General features: G+C 39.1%; 1 protein-coding gene across 1 annotated transcript in view; it reads left to right on the top strand.

Annotated features, from left to right (window-relative positions):
• The window catches only part of tmprss3a (transmembrane serine protease 3a), a 28,761-nt gene that overhangs the window by 500 nt on the left and 4,405 nt on the right, over positions 1-23,856 (top strand). Inside the window, exons 3-13 of the mRNA XM_059342310.1 lie at positions 1,979-2,223; positions 4,917-5,011; positions 7,639-7,755; positions 9,428-9,551; positions 11,631-11,750; positions 13,257-13,303; positions 14,995-15,166; positions 17,580-17,749; positions 21,001-21,096; positions 21,248-21,390; positions 23,494-23,646. Of these exons, the coding sequence (XP_059198293.1) occupies positions 1,979-2,223; positions 4,917-5,011; positions 7,639-7,755; positions 9,428-9,551; positions 11,631-11,750; positions 13,257-13,303; positions 14,995-15,166; positions 17,580-17,749; positions 21,001-21,096; positions 21,248-21,390; positions 23,494-23,646 (1,482 nt within the window). The remainder of the gene's footprint in view (positions 1-1,978; positions 2,224-4,916; positions 5,012-7,638; positions 7,756-9,427; positions 9,552-11,630; positions 11,751-13,256; positions 13,304-14,994; positions 15,167-17,579; positions 17,750-21,000; positions 21,097-21,247; positions 21,391-23,493; positions 23,647-23,856) is intronic.

The raw sequence follows: 23,856 nt of genomic DNA, 5'->3' as shown, positions 1-23,856 counted from the left end.
AGGTAACAATTAACAAGGAATGCAACAGAACACATGTATTAACACAATGTAAATATCACTGACATTACATCACATATTGCTGAGACTGAAGACACAGTAAAGGTAGTGACAAGGAGAGGAAAGGACATACAAGGATGCTGTGTCAGTGTTCATGGGGGCAAAAAATCATAAAGCGCCATCATTCAAGGAAATAATGTTTACCCTTAAGGTACTTAAGGTGTGTTATACCAGGATGAAGGAGACGTGGTTCCCTCCATCAATAATAATGATAGAGACAATCATTTTTAAAAAGGGGCACAAGTCACACAAACCAATCAAAATGTGGTGTGTCTCAAACACAAAAGGAAGGGTCACCCAGAATCACATGAATAACAAATTGATAAACTAAGCAATTTGTATTCTGCCATGTGCAATCAGAGTTCAGATAAGCGGTTAAGGAGAATGTTTAACAATTAAATCGGTGCATGACAGTTCTTAGAAAATCAATAAAACAAGCAGGCCAAGCCAGACGGTTTTCTCAGCTGATTTATATAAGCAAACTGATATGATGCTGATGTACATGAGAGTCATGTAAAAGGTTTAAGCATGAAAAAAAAAATCACAGATCACCTGTATAGCATTTTAACAGTATTGGAGACTGTGTACAAACTGATGGGTCTGTTAATATTTTTTAATTATTTTTATTTCCCACATAAAGCACTCACATGACAAACCACAGAAAAGGGGGAAAAATAAACAAATAGCACAGCATGCAGACAAGGAATACAGTAAAAAATCATAATAATAATTAAAAAAATAATAATTAAATTAAATTAAATTAAATTAAATTTAAAATTTAAAAAAGGAAAAAAATAAAATGAGTTCTGCCTGTTAATATTTTTAATCAATCGAAATCAGATCACATGGGATGTAAGTGTTTCTGCAAGTTCCTGTACAGACTGAAGGCAGCTGGAAACTGTCCGACTTCACTACAACTTTTTATCAGCTCTCCTCCTTTACAGACAAACAATACAAGCCCACTCAGAACAGACAGGACCAGAAGGCTGTACCATGAAGCAGCATGAGTGGGTTAGTGAGGTGTAGAGTCTAAAGGCAGTGTTGTCTGCCTAACTCTAAAACCTGCCATGGTAATTTACACAGTTTTTGTTTCTAGTTTATGCTTAGTCGGCTAAAAACCGCCTCTCACTCATCAACTCCTTTGGAAACAGCATCACTCTGTAGTCAATAGTCAGTCTATGACTGTGGCAGATCTCAGCTGAGGGAAAACAACATAAATGTAAACTCAAAAGAAGAAAGTGCAGGCAATCTGGTTGACAAAAGTTAAAAACCCTTTATTTTACATGGGTTACATCTAAAAACACCACTTGCGCCTTCCTCAGGGTGTATCATTGTGTTTTTAGATGTAACCCATGTAAAAATAAAGGGTTTTTAACTTTTGTCAATCCACCAGAGTGCCTGCATTTTCTTCTTTTGAGTTCACTGTTTACCCATTGCAGGAGCACCGTTGTATTTAGGGACACCAGCAGCACTCCTGTTATTCTGTTTTTTTTTATATAAATGTAAACTTGTTGTTTAACATTACTTTAATCCAACTGAGCAGAGCTGTGCAATTGACCCTTCATTAAGTCCCGCCCCTCAAACAAAACACAAAGACATAAGGGTTTTCTAGGTGGTGCGTACTGAAGTCTGTCAAAGCCTTCTAAAAGGGGAGCTGGGAACTTGTGTGGTGGCAGATAACACCAAATACTCTGCACTAGTCTACACTTGGTCAATTCTGGCAAGGACCAGACTGAATCCTTCAACACCTTCCTTCCTACTACTACTTCCTAATAGTCACACATTCAGCCCAAATAAGTTGTCAAGTGGTTTGATCCCAAATACATTTATAAATCTTGGCTAGGCTTTACATAATATTTAATACAGTAAATCAGTCATATTAGTCATATGGAACATTTCCCTGTCTATTGCGTTCACTTAGGAACTAAAGGCAGAGGCACCTGAGCAACCAGACCCCTCCAGGATAGAGGTGGTTTCAGTGACGGAAGAAGATCTCCCCACTGTTGAGACCCCCAATACACTGAACGTCAGCCCACTGGGTAGTTTTGCTGCTGACGCCCAGTCAGTGAACGACTCTGCCAAACCTGAGGAGCCCCGACCTCCGGCTGCATCCAGCCCGACCATGCCAATAACCAAGGTGCAGCCATTTATCCACGGTGAGACCCTGTAGAGCTTTTAAAAGTACAGCAACAGTACATATAGAGATTGCCAGCCACAGGTGGAGTTGCAGTGGAGTTTGTTAAAAATGTAAGATGATGTAACTGACTGTTACCAGTGGCGTCCCTAGGCTGAAACATTATGTCTTAAAAATAAACAATTTTGGCTCGCGCTCTGCGCACGCATCTGGTTACCTCTTCTGGGCTGAGCCCCGAATGTGTCAAAATCCTAGCGATGCCCCTGACTGTAACAGTATTAAAGCTGCAAGCAGCGATCAAAGTCCTTACCATAGTCGTGATTACTGGCAGGATGCAAATGAGCAAGGCCGTGATTTTTGAACACTCCGCAGAGCAAGTTCTGTATCACGGAGAATGTGCATTAAACATGCATTATGTTCCTCTACATCATGTGGAGACCACACAATGGGTGTATGCCATGTCTCTTAATTGTCCCTTGACACATGAGAAGTGCTTTCTTCTAAATCATCATGTTAAGCGACGTCCATTTACAAAATGTTTTAAAAATTTACGAAAGATCCTTCTCTCCTACAGCCATCAGACTGTCTCATTCTACAAGAGATTCTGCCAGACTAACTGAATTTCCCCTCGGGGATAGATAAAGTAATTTTGGTTTGATTTAATTTGATTGATTGATTTCTCTTGAGGTGTCAAACGATTCAGAATATTAACACATAAAGTGCATGTGTACATATACTTTAGCACGATTTAGCAAACGCTTCATCAACACTACACATTGGTTAAAAACTATGAGTATAGGCATGCGTAGTTAGTGAAGTGCATGTTTACTTTCTGTGTGCTACAGCCAATGCCTACATGTGTAATGTCTAATCAAAGTAGATTGCTGTGATCACTGTGAGTTATACAATTGAGTTTAATCAGTTTTCTGTGTTTACGTCGGTATGAATCTGCATTGATGATGTGTTTCCTCGCTCATGGCTCCTCGGAGCACAATTAAGAGCTATAAAACCGTCATAAAGATGGTGCACAAGAACTTCTTGCGGTTCACATGAGGAGTAAGGAGACATCAGATCAGAGACATGAGATGTACCCAATGTAAATATAATTCAATTGGAACATAACTGCACACTACATGACCTTCAAAGCCTGCTAGGTGGCTGGAATGAGCCAACATCTTTGATCTGGGGCTTTGTTTGGGAGCTCCCAACATCGTTGCCAAGTTGAAAATCAGGCCTAAGGTCATGTAGTGTGAACTAAACATGAACAATTCAGGACAGATTATACAAAGTCCAAAATCCAAGTTACCTCCTGTTTCATGGTGAAACTTGAAAAATGACCTCTTTCACTATGTGGTGCTCCAAGACACACACTAAACATGCATTATGTTGCTCTATATTAAGTGAAGACAACACAATATAATTTAAACCAAATTATAGTTGTCACATAAATATATATTGACTATAACTGAGTCAATATTAAGATGTAGATGAGGGGGAACTCTTTCACTGCCATGCCACAGCAGTATCTTCCCATTAAATTAAACAGCTTTCTATCACTAAGGTCTTAAGAGTGCACTGACAAAATCTGAATTCGATCAGATTATTATTTTAGAGGAATTTGTATACCAAAGTATGAAGCCTAAAAATTGGAACTACCACAAAAAAACAACAACTGCGCAGTCCCTAATTGCTTATCTGAACTGTGGTTGCAGGAGGCTGGAGCCAATCCCACTTTAACACATCCAACTCTGAAAGTCATATCAAAAGTAAATTTTTGCTATGATGATTGATGGATGCCGGACTCAAGAGTGGAATTCATCAACAAAAATAATAAATAGAGCAATCTTAATTGGGCCTTCACTAACCATGGGCTGCTGCTTTGGCTCTTAAAGGAAAAAGAACAAACAGAAGAGAAACTCTGTAGTTTCAATTTTTTTTTAAAGATGAAAAAAACAGCCGTTTTAAAAAAGGTTGAAGGGCAAAGGACTGATCAACAGTAACATGCAGTAAGTGGGCAGGGCAAAGTATGGACAGTCATATGATGTTTTAACAGATGTTTTGGTTTGCATTTACACTACATATAAACAAGGTTTTTTGGTCAGGTTATCTTAACATAAACTCAGTTGTTACCAATTAACTACCAGAGCATATACTGGTGAAATGCTGTTATTTACTATTCATCTTTTTCTTTTTTAAAAAAAAAAGAAAGACCAAAACTAACAATGAATATATCAAGCAAAAATGATTGTCTGTGTATCCAAAGCCCAATATATCTCCAGTGAGACACACTGTCACATATGTTCCTTCATTACCATGAAACCATGTGTTGACATGTGTTTGACTCAATCCCACTGACAGTCCGCTGCCAGAAGGAGAGCACCAAATGTGTAATGATCCACCGCTGAAAATAGTCCCCAACAATTGCATGATTTCCTCCTGTTTTAGTAGAGTTTGTTAAAAACTACAGTGACCAGCAACTGGAACAACTGTTACAAAGCAAGAGATGAAATTTTTGTAAATGGTGTTTCATAGGCTTTTCAATGCTTATACAGTTCCTTAGAGAAAATCACATTTCATAGAATATATGTAAGTATTATTACAGCTTTTCTCTGGAGTTATCTAATTTCCTGTTGATCTTTCAACTGTACAGCTTTTAATATAAAGTATTTAAACATTGTAGATATTCATTTACTATTTCGTCAATAGAGGATGACTTGGGGAATAGCTGGAAGAACAGATTGATGGCCCACCGCTTTGAGCTGCTAATGGCTCTGTGCCTCATCGTGGTGGTCATTCTGGCTCTCAGCATCGGCCTTGGAGGTAAGGAGCTCAGTGCTGTGTGAATTTTGTCTATTTGGCTATAGTGGAGCCATTCTAGCATGGACTGCCTTTGTTCCATCAATATTTGATGTGGTCCTTACCTGTTATACAATTGAGGTCCCTCCCACACAGTGCAGTCAGAATGCATTGGGTCACTGTCACATTTCATTCCACTTCTAGCTTCATTTAATTTAATTACACAGTGTCTCACAGTGTTTTTTTGCAGTCAGTAATAGTCCAAGAGCCAGACTCCCCAAAATGGTCTCTGGTGGTGTTTCAGAATGTTTAGAACTTTAGTTAAATTTGTAGCTCTCGTTCTACAGGAGAAAACAACTGACAACTACAGTGACCAGCTACATGCCCCTGGCCATGGCTACTGAATATGGGTTCCATCATTTGTGACATGTTTATCTTGACAATGGGGTAGGAGTGGAAAAACATATATTATTAAAATATATTATAAAAATAATAGGCCTTATTTTCTTAGGAAAGCTTGTGATTTTTTTTTAAATGCAAGCTATTAAGCTAATTAAGCTATTTATATCTGCCCCAATAACAGAGTTATTTGAACAGTTCTATCAGAAACAAACAAAATTTATTCTGATATGAAATACTGACATTATTTTACATGTAATATATCATTCATCAAGCCCATATGCACATTCAGTCAATATGAAGTTACTAAGAAAAGCATTTGTAGAGGTTTTCAAAATTTGCCATATGGCAGTGTTGGAGGTCAAAGGTCAGATTATTTTGTCCTCAGTGTCATAAAAATGTGACTGGTAGATATATAATAGTCTAAGCTTTACAATGATATATGACTTGATGATATTCAGCAGAGGTTATCCTCTTTTATACTGGATTTTTATGTAAAATGGAAAGAAAGCATGGACAAATTATAATGACGGAGAGATGAAAAAAGGAGTAAAAGCACATAGAAAGCTACTGTTGCTGCAGTGCTGTCATACATTTTCCAACACTAGGGACATATACCTTTTAAAAAAAATTACATTAAAAATATACCTTTCATATATAAGATAAACGGTTTAAGATAATGAATGAATGAACTATGAGAAATGGGCCCTTCATATTGGCATGGCCAACCATCAGGCTCATGGACTATAACTATCTGATTTCTCAGCAGACATTTGATATATTTCCTTCTGATACTCTGTTGGACCTGTACTTCCGCCATATTTATGTCTGCAAAGATAACAATATTAGATTACCATCACATATCAAACCATTAAAACGAAGATGAAATGTCACAAGTAAACTGTTGCCCAAAACTGAAGAATATGATTCCCACCCACTAAAAAAAAAGCCTAGAAGAATTGATGCTGGTTTGAAGGAAAAGGTTAATCACACCAAATATTGATTTGATTTAGATTTTTCTTCAGTTTGATAAAAATAAACTATTGACATTCCTACTTTTGAAAACATTCTTGTTTAACACCATGCCTACACAGTACTGTATATTAGTGAATATTATTATGCTGACATGCTAAAGTAACATGGTGAAGGTGTTAAACAATGGTAAACATTATACCTGGTTATAGCAAGTTAGCATTATCATTGTGAGACTGCTGGGTTAGCCTGCTGGCACTGGCAAATGACTCACAGCTGTGCCTATCTACAGCCATGCAGCTAGCATGACTGGAGACCTTTCTTGTTCATCATGTAGATGGACACCTTGTCCGCTTTCCTGGATATGTGTAATATGATAGACGATAGAGGGAGCGTGATAGAGGGAGCGTATCTCTTTGTATGAGACTGGGGAACATAGGACCCTTTTTCCCCGCTTTTCCCAAAAAGGGTCCTATGTTTCCCGGTCTGTTCCTTTTTCCACTATTACTGCCAAATTCCATGGCAAATAGGCCTATGTAGGCATACGGACTGTTTGACGCGCACATGCAAATAACCTAACCTTAACCTAAATAACCTAACCCTAACCTAAATAACCTAACCATAACCATAACCATAACCCTCAAAGAAAAAAGCTAAGCCTCGATGCAAGACAATATGATTAGGGGTGGGAATATACAAACATGAGTAATCCTAGATTTAAAAAGCAAAAAAATGAACTGCAAAGTAACCAGAAAGTAGCTGCTGTGTAAATTTAAGTTTTGGGCTGCTTGAGCTAAGGTGGGCCATGTGACGGTAGGCCTGCTGGCCATGCTGAGAGTCTACCGCAAAGATTGATAATTGCGGGGAACATAGGATCCTTTTTCTGTTCCCCGGTATGTATTGCTACAGGGGAACACAGGACCCTTATGGGAAAAACGGGGAACATAGGGCCCCACGATGGACTTAAAGTTGGTCTCATGTTCGCACATGCTAGTCCATCTTCACTGTTACCAGCTTGAAACGGCCCCTTTTCTCGTGATCTCTTCATACTTGCCATAGTGTGATATGTTGCATGCATACAACATCATTTATTCGTACCCACCAATGAAACATGCAAGACATACATGTGTCTCATTCAGTCTCACCTGTCTCACACACCTCTCTGTGTGTTGCCCCTTCTATCTTTGTGTGTGTGTGTGTGTGTGTGTGTGTGTGTGTGTGTGTGTGCGTGCGTGTGTGTGTGTGTGTGTGTGTGTGTGTGTGTGTGTGTGTGTCTACAGTCGGTTTAAGCTGTGTGGGGAAGTTTCGTTGTGGCTCATCTTCTAAATGTATCCGCCCTTCGGCTCAGTGTGATGGACAGGTGCACTGTGATAACGGTGAAGACGAGCTCGGCTGTGGTGAGTGATTAATTTTTTTAAAAAGTCAAAAGTCAAACTCAAAAATAGTCTGCAATCAAGTACCAACGGGACGTACATACAAATTACAGTAAATATACTTTTTTTTTTACAGCATTTATTATAAATTGTTTTTCTTTGTAAAAACAAATGCAAAATGTTGCAAAATCAAAACATACCTGCTCAAAATTTAAAAGAAAACAGCACCACCAACAGAACTACAAACAATAGAGGAGAATTTAAATAAAATGGGATGGACAGGTGTCAGTTTTAGTATTTCAGTGAGATAAAAACATGCCTCTACACTACCGACCTCTCATACAGCAACCATATTATATATATTAGATTATATTAGATTACATTACATTACATTACATTACATTACATTATACAATCTACAGTCATTGAGACTGACATGGAGGGTATTATATAGGTTGATTCTATTTATTTATAGTCGAATACTTTTAGGTCAGTACTTAATGAATATGAGTTCACCATCTGAAAGCTGGAACCTGAACGTTATTTAAAGTAGTTCAGCACTGTTTGTCAAGTTCTTGGTTAGGCACTGAGTGTACTAGGGCTTAGAACATTCTGAAGAAAATATATGAAGGCCATTTTGATGCTCAATTATCTCTTAAGTTTTTCTCATTCCTCATGTTGTTTCAGCAATTTTTGGGTTGATACCATTTGTTACACAGATTTGGTGGTAAATTTACCCATTTTTGACAACTCAAGAGTTGTTGAAAATGGTAAAGAAAAAAGTCACTTCAAAATACGACAAGACCAAAAAACTTTGACATTTTGGAGATTTCTGGCTTTTGGCTGGCGAGCACTTCTGTTCTGTGAATTGCTGAAAAACAAGCTTATTGTAAAGTTTCCTGAGGCTGTGATTATTATTGTCATTTTATAGAGTGAGGCCAAGTTTAAAAAATACTCTCATTATAATAAAGATACTGTGGGGATGAACATCATCACACATGAATAAATGAGCTCATTGAATCAACAAGAGTCTCAAATTTGTAGTGATATCCAATTTATGCAATTCCAAGACTATCCAGTATGCAGAGATATTCAAATACAATAGGCGAAAAATAACATTTACACAGCATGGAAAACCCTATTATAGGTATGTTATTACAGTTTTTGCCTAAAGCTGCATGGGATCATCATAAAGTGGGCATGTATGCTTGTAAAGAGGAGACTCATGGATACCTAAATAACCAATTTTAAATTTTCATTCAGATATCTTGAGGTCAGAGGTCACTTTGAAATTTCCATGCTCATGTTTCCCTCACTAAAATTTGGCATATCTTTGGAGCATTCATTACGTTGCGGGTCACACAGGGAGCATTTACACCTGGTGGGACATAATTCTTGTAATTATAACAGAAAATATAGTGGAATTGTTGAATGAATCACTAAATTTAACAAATTTCAATAATGACAAGGGTTTAAAGTGATTTTAGGTCTTCTAACTCAGGCTTAACTTACTAGGAGTTTGACCTGTTATCGTTGAACCAAAGGGTGTTACTTTGATTGCAAGATACAACTGAGCTGTTAAAATCTCAGGAAAAAGGTAGTTAGTGGACCTGAGTGATAATTTCTTCAATCTGTTTGATGTTACCTGTTTGACCACCTCTATTTATATAACTCCTCCTTTGTCTGTGTGTGTCAGTGCGTCTGAGTGGGAGGAGCTCGGTGCTGCAGGTCCAGAGAGGGGGAGTATGGAGGACAGTGTGCTCAGAGGGCTGGAACAACTGGCTGGGAGTCTCTGCCTGCAGGCAGCTGGGATACTCCAGGTTCTGACTGTGGTTCATATCCCTTGTTTTCTTTTCCCTTGTTGTCTTAGTACTTACTCAGCTCTATCTGCATGTCATGGTGTAGTGGGAGATTTGTGTCCAAATCCCCCTGTTTGTTCAGCGTGTTGTCTTTACCTGAATTGTCCCTCACCATTCAGAAGTTTGTGACAGCTTTGAAGTGGCAGGTCACCTGTATGATTGTCCAGTATCATGGTACAGAGTGAAATGTCTCAACAATTATTAGATGTATCAGCAGGACATTTAGTGGGACAGTCATGGTCACCAGAGGATAAATCCTACCAACTTTTGACAGCATCACTCTAAAAGTGCAAATGTGGACCAATACAGTCAGTAACAATTAAAAAATGAATTATACATTTTAATTTCTACTGAACAAAAATATAAACGCCCCATGTCAAATATTGATGCCACATGGAGTTGTAACCCTTATTTCTTGTCGGGGTAGCGTTCTCCAGTCTCTCAGGCTGATGGGTGATGAACGGGCTACAAGATAACTCCACACTTATTTCTGAATCTTCTTTAATAACCAACATCGGCACGACAGCATACAGCATTCCACTTAATGGGTCACAACACAAGAGAAACCCTGCAAAGCTACCACATCCTGCTTGACTACCCCTCACATACAATGTCCCCCAAAACAAGGGCAGGTAGGAACTAATTAACTTTGGCAAGGGGACAAGTAATATTAACTTAAATATAACACATGAAAATTAATACATAAATTGTAGTGAAAGTGCCATGAATAATAATGAAATAATTATTGTATATAATAGTAACTTAAATAATTAAAATAACCCAAAACATATTTTTTCCATTAAGTAAGGTTACAGAGTTAACAACTCTAAGTGAACATATGCTAACTTTTACTTGTACAATAGGATTATTTCTCTTGATTTGTGTAACATTTTTAGTCCATCTCTCTGTCAGTGAGCATTTGCTTAGTGATGCAGTGATTTCACTCAGTACATGGGTGTGGCATTTCCAGACGGTGATCAGACAGAATGAGCAGACACTCCTTATACTGGGGACAATAAAAGGCCACCCCAATATGTCAAATTTTGTCATAAGTCATCATGCCTCAGGTGTCTCAGATCATGCGGGGAGGTGCCATTGGCTGCTGGATGCAGGGACGTCCACCAGAGGGCGCTGTGCAACTGAAAGTTAATTATCGGACTATAGGCCGTTTGAGTCGCCCATAGAGCATCTTTGGGATGTTCTGGATCGACCGTGTTCCAGTTCTGGATAATGTGCTCCAGCTCCATGTGGCCCTCCGGGAAGAATGGAGTAACATTCCACAGGCCAAGATAGAAACCTGATCAACTCCATGAAGGAGATGTGTTGCTCTGAGAAATGTAAATGGTGACACACAAGATATTGAACATTCAATCTCTTCAACCTGAACGTGTTCAAAGGATGCCAATATCAAGATGTAATGGACGGTGATCTAAAGATTAGACATTTACAAAAATTAATTTTGATTTGCTTCATATATTGCATTACCCTAATGTTAATAAAAATTCTAAAATTTGACATGGAGCTTTTATATTTTTGTTAAAACAGTAATGGACCAAGGCAGACCAATCAACTTTTACAGGCGATTTATTATGTCCTGGTCAATCGTATCAAACGCTATTTTTTTTCTTTGAGAAAGTTGTTTATTTGGACTAGTCAAGAATTACACAAATTAACTCTCGACAAGCTGCTCACCTGGATGGTTTTCAGGTGAGCAGCTTGTCGAGAGTTAATTTGTGTAATTCTTGACTTCTGAATGTGTTTGAGACATCAAAGCAAAAGGCTACTTTGAAGAATTTAAAATATAAAACACATTCTGGTTTGTTTAACACTTTTTATTTTTACTACATAATTCCATAGTTTTGATGTCTTCAGTATTCATGTTTTAAAATAATTTAAAAAATAAAGAAAAACATTGAATGAGAAGGTGTGTATAAGCTTGTCGGTGTCACCCCAATAATTCAAAAACATTGTGGATGAGCTTTAAATGTCAACAGCCTGATCCTCACCATATCTTCTGTCTGTGCTACTGTGTGTCTGCAGGTATGTGGAGTCTTTCTTCATCTCTCTGACCTCCATTGAGCAGGACCTTCAGTACAACCTGGTGTCCATGAACTTGAGCCAGTCACAGATCATTAAGCTGCAGAACACCACAACCTTCAGGTAGAAAACACATCCTCATTTAAATTAATGGAAACATATGTAAACTAACTGTTGCTGCTCTTCATCTGCTCTGAGCTCAAGGGATAGGATGCAAGGTTATCATAGTTAACGAAAACTAGCGAAATAACAAAAACTAGAATTGAAAAATAATTTTCATTAACTGAAATAAAAATAAAGTTTTTTTAAAAATAAAGTAAGTTTTTTTTTAAAACGACAACTAACTGAAACTGTACTTTGTGGTTACAAAACTAACAAAAACTAAAGTGAAAATGTCCTTTGTTTTCGTCTTTGTCAACTTTTTTCATACATATACATTTTTGGTTGATATGAAATCTATTTCATCTATCTGGTTTTATGGTTTTATATCTTAATAAACGTATTGGGGCTGAGATGGATCAGACAAAGGAAATAAAGGCAACATTTATTGTGACCTTATTGAATCTGGCACCCAACAAATACCCCATTACAAAAAAACTAAAACACTAAAACTAATTTTAAAAAAATAAAATTGAGCATATTCCAAAAAATAAAAACTAATTTAAACTAGCAAACATACTCTAAATACTAATTAAAATTAACTGAATTTGAAAACAAAAATCACAATGAAATTAAAACTAAAACTAATGAAAAATCCAAAACTATTATAACCTTGGTAGGATGAAGCCTACATATTGATGCAATAAGTAATGTAAATCATAACTTAGTAGTTACATACTGTATGCACTACAAAGTGATTATGTACATTCACTGAATGAATATTTAGAAAATAAAACATATATTTCTCGCTAGAAATGTAATCAAAATCAATTTTTACGCAGAAACTAAGTCAAAATATTAACTGTCCGCCATGTTTTTTGTTCTGACCGCCGGAACCTTGAAAGTCACGTGACTTGGACACAAACCAATAGGAAAAAATATCCATGGAATAGCCACGGGATATGACTGTCATTAACTTGTATTGTAGCAAAATCCTTGTCAGTTTCACGGAAATTTGAGTGATTCCTGGCTATTCCACAGATTTTGAGTTAAGCAAATCCGTGGCGTTATGTATCAGGTTTCCAGATGCATTCAGGAACCCCATGGTCCTCTCCAGGTTGACCTTTTGTGTCAATTCTTGGAGGGAGTTGGATAGTTACAGAGAGTTTTTAAGTATTTAACATAAATGTGCATCTAAAGTTTTAGAAGTGATTATGATCTGTTCTGATTGGCAGAAAAAACATTACATTTACCTAAGACCAAAGGTAAACATAGCTAACAGTGGTTATAGTTTCCAGACCTGGGCTGAAAGCACCTACTGTTAGCTGGAAGCTTTCCTGGGAACAATAGGCACTAATCATCACATAAATACAGTAAAAAAGTATAATACTTCCCTCTGAAATATTCTGTCAAATATCTTCATTGAATCTTCAGTAACCGCAGCAGCCAATCTAAGAAATATTGTACTATATATGACTGTAAAGTCAGTGGACATTAAAACACATCCTTCCTCCTCCTGTGTCACCACAGTAAGACTCAATGCAGCTCAGGGAAGGTGACCACTCTGAAATGTCTGGGTGAGAAAACACTGCAGACTCAATCACATGTGTGTTTTTTCTATGAGGATTTAAGATGGAGTCAAGAAGAGCACATGTGCTCTTGCATGTGTGTCAGTTTTGCGTGGCATGCAAATGTCTGTGTTTCTGTGTGTGTCTTTGTTGGAGTGTAAGTAGGTAGGTTTGTTGTTATTTGTGCCTAAGACTGTAGTCTGTATTTCACTTGCAAGGACCACACTGTCTAAAGATTGCACTCAAATGATTTATTGAAGAAACAGGATTGAGTTGTTAAAATTGGAAGTCACTGGTCATTTTGGCTTGCTCTCTGCATGTGGGGAAGATTTGGTACAGAGTCACCCGTTGCTTTAAATCCATAGAGGAAGACAGGGGCACAGAATGTGAGGGTGAAAGAGGAGAAGAGGGCTAGCTGGGTGTATAAAGGGCTGAAGTGGCACAATTGAGGTGTGGTCCTGCTCAAGAATCTCTGCTATATACAGTGGTGTTCAATATAATAGCAGTCCAATGTGACTGACCAGATTAATCCAGGTTTTTAGTATATTTTTTATTGCTACATGGTAAACAAGGTACCAGTAGGTGCAGTAGATTCTCAGAAAACCAACAAGACCCAGCATTCATGATATGCAGCTCTTAAGGCTGTGCAATTGGGCAATTAGTTGAAAGGGGTGCGTTCAAAAATATAGCAGTGTCTGCTGTTGACTTTACAAACTCAAAACTAATTTGTACAAACTTTTTTCTTTCTATGATTTATCCTGTGAATCACTAAACTAATATTTAGTTGTATGACCACAGTTTTTTATAACTGCTTCACATCTGTGTGGCACTAAAAACCTGGATTAATCTGGTCAGTCACATTGGACTGCAATTATTTTGAACACTACTGTAGCTCCAATTAATCATTAGAGTCAAATTACCCACAACTATGTTTCATGATGTTCATATGGAATACTTAGGGATGTGTGACCAGTGTTTGTGCATGTGTGTGTTTATGTGGCCTGTAGCCTTTGCATGTAATATGTCTGCATTTACTATGGTTCAACTACAGTAGTATGGATATGTAAAAGGTTAATATTGATCGTCTTCATCATCAAAGTGCTCATAGTTGATAATTTTGATCAATATTTATATGTTTTCAAGGGGCCCTCCACCAACTTCACATAAAGATTAGATGACTTGTTATAAGGAGCACTAGCCGTCTTTGTCAAGTCTTGAAAAACAACCCTGATGATGTCATCATCACTGATTTTCATCTTATTTTTGTAATGGTTTTGTGAGTACCCCAAGATTATGGAAATGCACTACCTGATCACTACAGTACCACAACAGATCAGTCCTTTACCTGTCCTACTCCTTTACCCTACTTACCCTTTAAGTGTAAATGTTTTCCCAGATGTGTTCCAGCCTGCACTAGCCTGCAGCTTCTGTTGCAAACATATCTGTGATTTATTTATTTTATTTTTTTGCACATTTGGCAGCATCCATATCGAAATTCTTCATTTTATTGGCTCACAACTCAGGCTCAGTTTTGTTTTAGCTCTAAAAGTAGCTCCTTAGCCCTCAGTTCCTTCAGGCTAGCAGCAGCCCTTCAGCACATGGTGTTAATCCAGTCTGTCTGTGGAGATTAGTACAGTGTTTGCATCCATGCTTTGGAGGTACACAAGCTGACTTATGACTCTCTGTGCATCTGTCCTCAGAGTGCGGCTCCAGGCCCCAGTACAACACTCGTATTGTTGGAGGTAACATATCCAGGCCGGGTCAGTTCCCCTGGCAGGTCAGCCTCCACTACGGCAGTGAACCAGTCCACCTGTGTGGAGGCTCCATCATAACATCACGCTGGGTCCTCACTGCAGCACACTGTGTGTTTGGGTGAGTCGCACATGCAAACTCAAACTATTTTCCAATTAAAGCTCTCCATGCATCTGTCTTCTCTGTCACAGACAGAGTGGAGGGCATGTCCCTCACATATTTCAGAATCCTATGTTTTCCCTACAGTTTTTAAATTTGATTTTCTTTCTAAAAGCTCTCTAAAGATCATCTTCTAACTGTCCAGCTGTCAGACTTGTGATGAGAGGGACTGATAAAATGTTGATATGTGTCATCCCTTGTTATTACTGTATTTTCACACAGTAATAAGCTTTATTAGGTAGGTTGGTCCCATTGTTAGCCTGAAGAGAAGATGGCAGACAGTACTCAGGATTGGAAAGCAAAGAATTTCAAAGAATTTAATAAAATGTAAGTTTACAATCCTAAATACACTGTCAAATGTTTTTCCATTAAAAAGCAAAAATTAAAAGTCTACAGTGTCTTGTCCCTTCCTCTGTCATTCTCCTCAGCTGCTGGGCTTAGCTAGACAATGACATAAGGAGCTAGAGATGGTTACAATCAACTGGGTGGGCTGTTAACGTGATTATAAATTCACATCCACAACTGTTGGAACTGCTTGACAAAGATGTGCAAAAAGCAGCGTTATTAAAACTATACCATAGTGGTTATGGCTATATAGAAGTTTATTCAATTAACCAAGTATCCAAATATTAATTAATAGTTAATATTGATTGATGATATCATATAAAACATCTATAGACAATCATTTGTCATAATGTGTCCTGCCTGTATTTGGTATGCTGTCTTATTTAGTGTAGCCTTTTTTTTTGTACAAAACCAAAAACATATTTCTGCTTTGTGCAAGCAAGAAAGTAGCCAATATGTTGAATTCTATTCTATTCTAATAGAGTAAAATAAAGACATAAGTAGATGAAATAAAAAGCTTCCAGCTTCAGGCAGCCAGGTCCACCTGTGTCTGCCACACTGTGCTCTCACAGTCTCTATGTTGTCATGTCTTTGGCATGTTTGTGTTGTGGGTGTATAGCTAATATTAGTCCAATAAGTGATGTCCTTTTCTTTTTCTTTAGTTGTACTTTGAGTGTTAGTGTAACTGATCTGAGGCTGGCAGGGGCTTGTGATGTCAGAAGGTGAAAGGTCAGTCAGCCACAGTGGGCTGAGAGGACTCTTGGCAGACAGGAGCTTAATAACAGTAACAGGCAGGGTTGCTACAGGTAGTTCCTGCTAATCATGAAGCTACTCGCTGCGCACCACAAAGTGTGGTTACTGCTGTCACTGCAGATGATGAGGCCACTGCTGCAGTTTCTGTTGCAAACATATCTGTATTTTTATTTTTTTTTGCACAGGGTGGCATCCATATCTAAATTCTTTATTTCCTTGGCCAACAACTTCTCTGCAACCCCTTGTTTTGTTTTTGCTTCTTCATCTTGACAACTGACAACGACAACCTCCTTCATCCACAGATGTTAAGCTTAACATTTTAGATCTAAAAGTAGCTCCTTAGTCTGAGAGAATTCACTCCTCAAAACTCAAAATAAGAACTACAGACAATGTTCTGCCACTTATATGGGTCCAGGTCACAACAGTTTAAATAATAAGGAACATTTGGAGTCATTGTTGTAAACTTCTGGGAGGTACTGAGGACATCTCATACAATAATAATAAATAGCTGCAGGCCATGTTGGTGATGTCATGTTTGGTTTTCCACTTACATACTTTAAAAGTTTTGAAAGCTGTGACCATAGCATAAGTATTAAATTGCATAGCTACACTTGGCAACTCCACCAAAACAATCTAAATTCACAAATAACACTACAGATAAGAGGAAAATGTGTAATTTTAATTTTGGGTTGACCCTTTTTAATATGTGAAATTTGCAGAAACATTAACAGAAACAGACCAGTCTCTTACTGCACCACACTATTTTTATTGAGGACCCACCCAGCCTCCGACAGACAGCTGCTTCAGCTAACATTAGATGATCTTTTGCCTCTCTCTCTCTTCTTTGGTCTCACTGACTGACTGCATTGCTATGTGCTCTTCAGACATCACATTAAAGGACTCCTTTTTCTGTCCCCCTGGTTTGCTTTGTGACGTTTGAAATGACTTGGCTGTTATTGAGGAGAGCCGACTTCCTCTCGTGCTCAGCTATATACGCCTGCTTCAAATACATGAACACAGCAGCACTGAACACTGAGAGCTGGAATCAGATATTCCCCCACAAACTCATTTAGCTTGGCAAGGTGACAGGCTTCTAAACTCTGTCCAATATACAAGCTATTGTTAACTCAACATGTAACTAGTGTTTAAAGTTGTCAATGAGTGCTCTTTAGCTGGAGAGCCATGACAGACAACCACCATAGCTTGTAGGATTTTATTTCACTGTGTCCCTCACATATACTGGCATGACTGTGTTTCTTCTGCTGTCTTTCATCAGGTTTGCAGACCCCTCCATGTGGGCGGTCCACGTGGGGCTGACAGAGCAGCCGGTCCATGGGGCTCAGTCCCTGGCTGTGGAGCAGATCATATACCACGCTCGCTACAGGTCCAAAGGACTGGACTATGATATCGCACTGATGAAACTGGCCACGTCACTTACTTTCAATGGTACTGTTGATCATTACTGAGTCCTTACTGTCTTTCTCAGTAATATCCTATCCTGCTCTATGTTCATATATCATGCATCCATAGCTCAATACTGGCAAGATCTCTTCTAATGCATCTCAGCTGTTTCACCATCAGACTTAGAAGAGACCAAAAGGTTGAATGTAGTCTGGACTAGACTGGCAGAATCTGAGGAGCCCTTTACCACATTACCTCACTGTGCTCTATGAGCTGCTCTGCCCAAACTGGAGTCATATATGCAGCTAAGTGTGAATGTGTATAATTGTTCAGATCACCAAAAGTTTTATAATCCTATGAGGCAGCATCTCTGGTAATGTTATTTTTGTATGATTTTATCTCTCAGTGATCCTAGAGTAAACAGTAAAAGAGACACTAAAGATAAAGCCCCATACATTTGTGTTGCTCGGTCAGACCTGTAGCCTTTTTTTTTTGTAACACTTTCAGCATGAAATGAGTTGTTCCACCTTCTGAGATCACTGTTGTAAACAGACTCTGGTACTCTCAGTATTCTCATTCTCTTCAACCTCACCCCCTGTGAAATATTTTGTCAGCCAAGTACCCCCCAATCAGGGCAAAGCATGTTTGGTTGAAAAAAACGGACTTAAAAACAGAGCGCTGTGCCATCAGTGTCTGATTTATTAAACTTTTGGAACTGATAAACAAAATTAAATAAAAAAAATCTTATTTCAAACATTTTAAATGTTAATAATCCATGACTAAATTTATTGCAAATATTTCTCCTCACTAAAATGTAGTGATTCAAACTAATGTAGTAAAAACAGTGAGCATATAACCATTTAAAACTATAACTGCTACGCTTCGACCACGACTCCATCTTTGAGTTTTCAAATGATTGACAGGTGATGCCAGGTGGCATATGACAGGTTGGGTCCAACCATCCTGGTATGGGGGAGACTCTGGGTTTTTAGGATAATGTAATTTAATAGCCTACTGAATATAAAATTAATTGTATGAACTTATACTTATATTTTCCTAAAGTATTAAAAAAATATTTTTAAAGGATTTTTGCATGGATGCTACTTTTTAAATGTATATTTTAAAATCTCACATACCCCCTGGAGTGCCCTCACGTACCCCCAGGGGTACGCATACCACCATTTGAGAACCACTGCACTAGATCCATCACAACTGCAACTCGCTCCACTCTGACCAGTTGTCTTACAGAGATTAAATCCTGATGCAAGTAAACTTCCTGAAACTCAGACATGATCACCATTCGTCCTGTTGGGACTAACAGGCATGCCACAGATGGATGTTTCTCATTTGTACATACTGGACTGGTTTGAATGTGAAGGCAACAGAATTCTGGATCCCCTCCAACAGAGGACACAGACCACCAAACCCAGCCAAAGGATCGATCTACCTTTTATGGTCCTATGTGTGATAACTTAATTTGTCAGAAAGAACCTCTGACATCACAGGAAGTCTCAAGGGAGATAAAACCCCTCCAATTCATTCGCTTCCATCTCTTTTCGATTAGGGTCTGCACGGGGACACATTGTCCTTAGCAGACCAGGTCTGGCCTCACCAGGCAACCCCCCTCCCTCTTCTCCAGCTCCACCCAGAGGACAAGGCCTACACACAGGCCCCAGAGGACAGGCTGGGCCTCATGCTGAGATCTCTCAACAGAGATAAGACGTTGCAGACATGCAGCTCATCCTCAACTGCTTCCTGATTTTCCTGCTTGTGGTCTTTTCGGACAGAGCCACATCAAAGCATCAAGATTCTGATTAGGGGGAGAGTCCATAGCTGAAGTTAGTTGTCCTGAACCACCTTCATTAATTTAGTTCATATTGTGCTTTAATACTGTATATTGGTGTTTTTTTCTGACAGTTGAGTGTCATTATGTGTATCAGTTGTCTGAGTGCAGTTGCAGACTGCTGTGTGATTTCAGTCCGAACTGCAGTAGCCATCACATGAAAACAGGATTTGTGTGTAATTAGTAATTGGGTGTGATTACACATTAGCTGCATGATTGATGTTGGTCATGGTTATACAAATAATACATTTTATTTATAGAGCGCTTTACAAGGTACTCAAAGACGCTTTACAGTTAAAATACAATAAAATTGCAATTACAAATGAAAACAAACAATTAAAACCAGCAACATTGCTCATACATTGAAAGCAGTTGTGAACAGGTGGGTTTTGACAAGTTTTTTGAAGGTGAGTGGATGTGAACAGTCTCTGATGTTTTTTGGGAGAGAGTTCCAGAGGGAGGGGGCGGCTACTGAGAAGGCTCTGTCGCCCCAGGTTTGGTTCTTAGCCCTGATGGGAGGGGCAAGGAGATTGGCTTCAGAGGAACTGAGGCTACGGGAGAGGGTGTGGTGATGGAGAAGGTCAGTGAGGTAGGAGGGGGTGTGGTGCTGGCGGAGGTCAGTGAGGTAGGAGGAGGCCTGGTGATGGAGGAGGTCAGTGAGGTAGGAGGAGGCCTGGTGATGGAGGAGGTCAGTGAGGTAGGAGGGGGTCTGGTGATGGAGAAGGTCAGTGAGGTAGGAGGGGGTGTGGTGATGGAGAAGGTCAGTGAGGTAGGAGGAGGCCTGGTGATGGAGGAGGTCAGTGAGGTAGGAGGGGGTGTGGTGATGGAGAAGGTCAGTGAGGTAGGAGGAGGCCTGGTGATGGAGGAGGTCAGTGAGGTAGGAGGGGGTCTGGTGATGCAGCACTTTATGGGTGTGGAGAAGGATTTTTAAGAGGATGTGCTGTTGGATAGGTAAACAGTGGAGGTTCTGGAGCACAGGGGTTATGTGGTCACGGGAGGGGGCGAGCAGCAGAGTTGAATGTACTGGAGTTTGTTGAGTAGTTTGGTAGGTACTATGCTGTACAGGATGCTACTGCAGTAATCAAGTCTGGAGGTGACAAAGGTGTGTACCAGTGTTTCAGCAGCAGGGAAGGAGAGTGATGAACAGAGACGGGCAATGTGTTTCAGGTGAAAAAAGGCAGTTCTGGTGATATGGGATATGTGGTGCTCAAAATAAAGGTCGCTGTCAAAAATGACTCCAAGGTTGTGGATGTGGGGGGACAGGGACAGAGTGGAGTCGTCGATGCTGAGGCTGAAGCTGTCAGTGGTTTTGGACCGGGATTTTGGCCCGATGAGTATTATGTCTGATTTGTCACATTTTAGTTGTAGGAAGTTTTCTTGCATCCAGGTTGAAACCGTGCCAACACATTATTGTATACATTGTGTCTGATACTCTTAAAATTCTATTGTTCAGGCATTGTGGAGCCCATCTGCCTGCCTAACTATGGAGAGGAGTTTGAGGAGGGAACTATGTGCTGGATATCTGGATGGGGAGCAACTGAGGATGAAGGTGGGTCTGAAAAGGATTAAACAGATTATTTCTGGTTTATTATTTCACCCACTCATCGGCACCTACTATCTGATTTTGGTGTAATGTAATTACATTACATGGTCCTGCCCTGTCTGATGCATACATTCTTGAAATCACATGCTTTTTCCAGGGGAGACCAGTGTGGTTCTGCACTCGGCCATGGTGCCTCTCATCTCCACTAAAACATGCAACCAGCCAGAGGTTTACAGGGGCTTGATCTCCTCCTGGATGATCTGTGCAGGATACCTGGAGGGAGGAACTGACTCTTGTCAGGTACAGATGGTTGTCATATGTAAGCCTTTGTGTTATATGACCTGGAAGCTATGGAACTTTCTCCCATTATCCTCAGTTTTACTTCTGACAATTAACCTTTCCTTTACCAAATGCAAATGATTCCAGATAATCATATTGTTTAAAAAAAACAATATATCCTAATATATCTTTTCTGTTCTTACAGATTGGAGATTATATTAAGAATACACTGCTTTGTTATATTTCATATTAATATATGATATATAATAAAATATATAATATTAATCGAACAGAAATCAATTATTAAATTAATCGTCAACTATTTTGATAATTGAATAATTGGTTTGAGCAGCTCTTAACTCTATGGAGTCTTGGACTATTTTGTCCACTTTTTAATCCTTTTCATGTCTTTTCATGTATTTTTTGTGTCTTTTTTTTGTGTCTTTTTTTTGTTATTTTGTGTCTTTTTTTAGTTTTTGTGTCTTTTTTGGTCATTTTGTGTCTGTTGTTGTGTCTTTTTTTGTTATTTTGTGTCTTTTTTTGTCATTTTGTGTCTTTTTTGGTCATTTTGTGTCTGTTGTGTCTTTTTTGGTCATTTGTTGTCTTTTTTTGACGTCATGAAGAAGTCATGCTCAGCGTTCGTGGACTCCAGAGGGTTAAAGACATTAAGCCCAAATTCTCTGATTTCAACTTCTTCAATGTGAATATTTCTGGTTTATTTGTTATTCATGACAATAAACTGAATATCTCTTTGGTTTGGGAAACACTGATTGATATTTTTCAACATTTTATTGACCAAATTACGAATCGATTAATTGTTTAAATAATCCACAGATTAATCGATAATGAAAATAATCGTTAGTTGCAGCCCTAATTTCAATGTTTCCAATATGGAGAAGCAGCAGTCAGTAGTGTTGTGCTTCTTCTCTGTTCTGGAATTACATTGAATCTTGATGTTTAATGTTTTGCAATGCCAATGGTTTGTTTACATTGGTAACATTTGTAAAGACACAAATGAAATGTGCTTATGATTTTTAGATATTGTGGCAGTGGAGAAACCAGACATGTCACACAGGGCTGTGTTAACAAAAAAACAATTTAAAAAACTGTTATATTGAAGTGCGTGAAACTGGAGAATCAGGAGATGTCAGACCTGGTGTGCTCTCCAGTCTCCCCCTGACAACTCCTGTGGCCTGTGGCAAGTGAGTCTACTAATGAAGCAGTCTCCTGCTCTCCCTCTTTAACAGCAGTCACTAATTGCTGATCTACTTTAACTGACTCAGCTCCAGGTCTGGGTGAGGCAGCAGTGTAGGTACTCTTGACTGATTCCGTCGAGCGCCATTATAACTATGCCAAACCTATGGACGGCAGTGTAGGGAGAAGGATAAAGCCATGCAAGCCAATCAGAATCCTCAGAATCAACAACAACGAATAACACGATCCTGTTCCTTCCTTCGCCTCTGCTCCTCGATATAGTATAGCAGTTGTATTTTCAATTTCAAACAGACCAAAAGCATTTGCACAAACGTAAAAATGAGTACCACCTTAACAGCATCCATGATAGCCAAACAAACTGTAAACATAGCGCACTTACACGACGTGAAGCATTTTCTGGCGCATAGAATGAGGGTGAGAACAACAACAACACATAACTGTTCCAAAGTCTCCACAAGCAGGCATCCTTACCCATATGTACCAGAACAACTGGTACATATGGGTAAGGATGCCTCCTGGGTTGCTCCTGTCAGAGGTGTTGCAGGCCCACCCAGCTGGTGAGAGGCCTTGGGGGAGTTGGAGGAGTTTTGTGTCTCATCTGGCCTGGTAACACCCTGAGGTCCGCCAGTCATTTGAAGCCTTTGCTGGGGAGAGGGACCCATTATGCTTAGCTTGTGGCCTGGTCCCAGATAAGCAGAATAAATGTTGCTTACTAAAACTTTCCAAACTATATAGTAATACAATGACTGATTTTAAAATACCCCCAACAGTTCACTCAAACCTTCTGTTATGACAACAGGAAATATAATGATTAGTCTCTCCTTTGTCTGCATGCTGTTTATGAGGCTGTGAAGCATTGGTCATTTGGTTGCCAAGGCTCCTGACTGTCATTTGTGTGTGTTTCCTCAGGGGGACAGTGGAGGTCCTCTGGCCTGCGAGCACTCGTCTGTATGGAAGCTAGTTGGTGCGACCAGCTGGGGAATGGGCTGCGCTCTGAGGAACAAACCAGGCGTTTACACGCGTATCACACGGTCGCTCAGCTGGATCCGCCAACAGATGGAGGTCAGTACATGATGAGCTGTGTCCTGTTTCAGCACATGCTGCTTTAGAACGTCCTCACCTGCAAAGGTTTGGCCTTTGGAGAACTTTAAATTGAACTAATGTCAGCATGTTTTTACAAGTCACACAGTATTGCAGTTTGGATATACCATAAGCCTTGTCACCCATAATAACTCCTTATAATTCCAATCTAAACTTGACAGCATTTACATT

This window comes from Centropristis striata, chromosome 10 (assembly GCF_030273125.1).
Source record: "Centropristis striata isolate RG_2023a ecotype Rhode Island chromosome 10, C.striata_1.0, whole genome shotgun sequence".
NCBI lineage: Eukaryota > Metazoa > Chordata > Actinopteri > Perciformes > Serranidae > Centropristis > Centropristis striata.
Note: the sequence above shows the minus strand (reverse complement) of the source record. Positions and strands in the feature narration are given on the sequence as shown.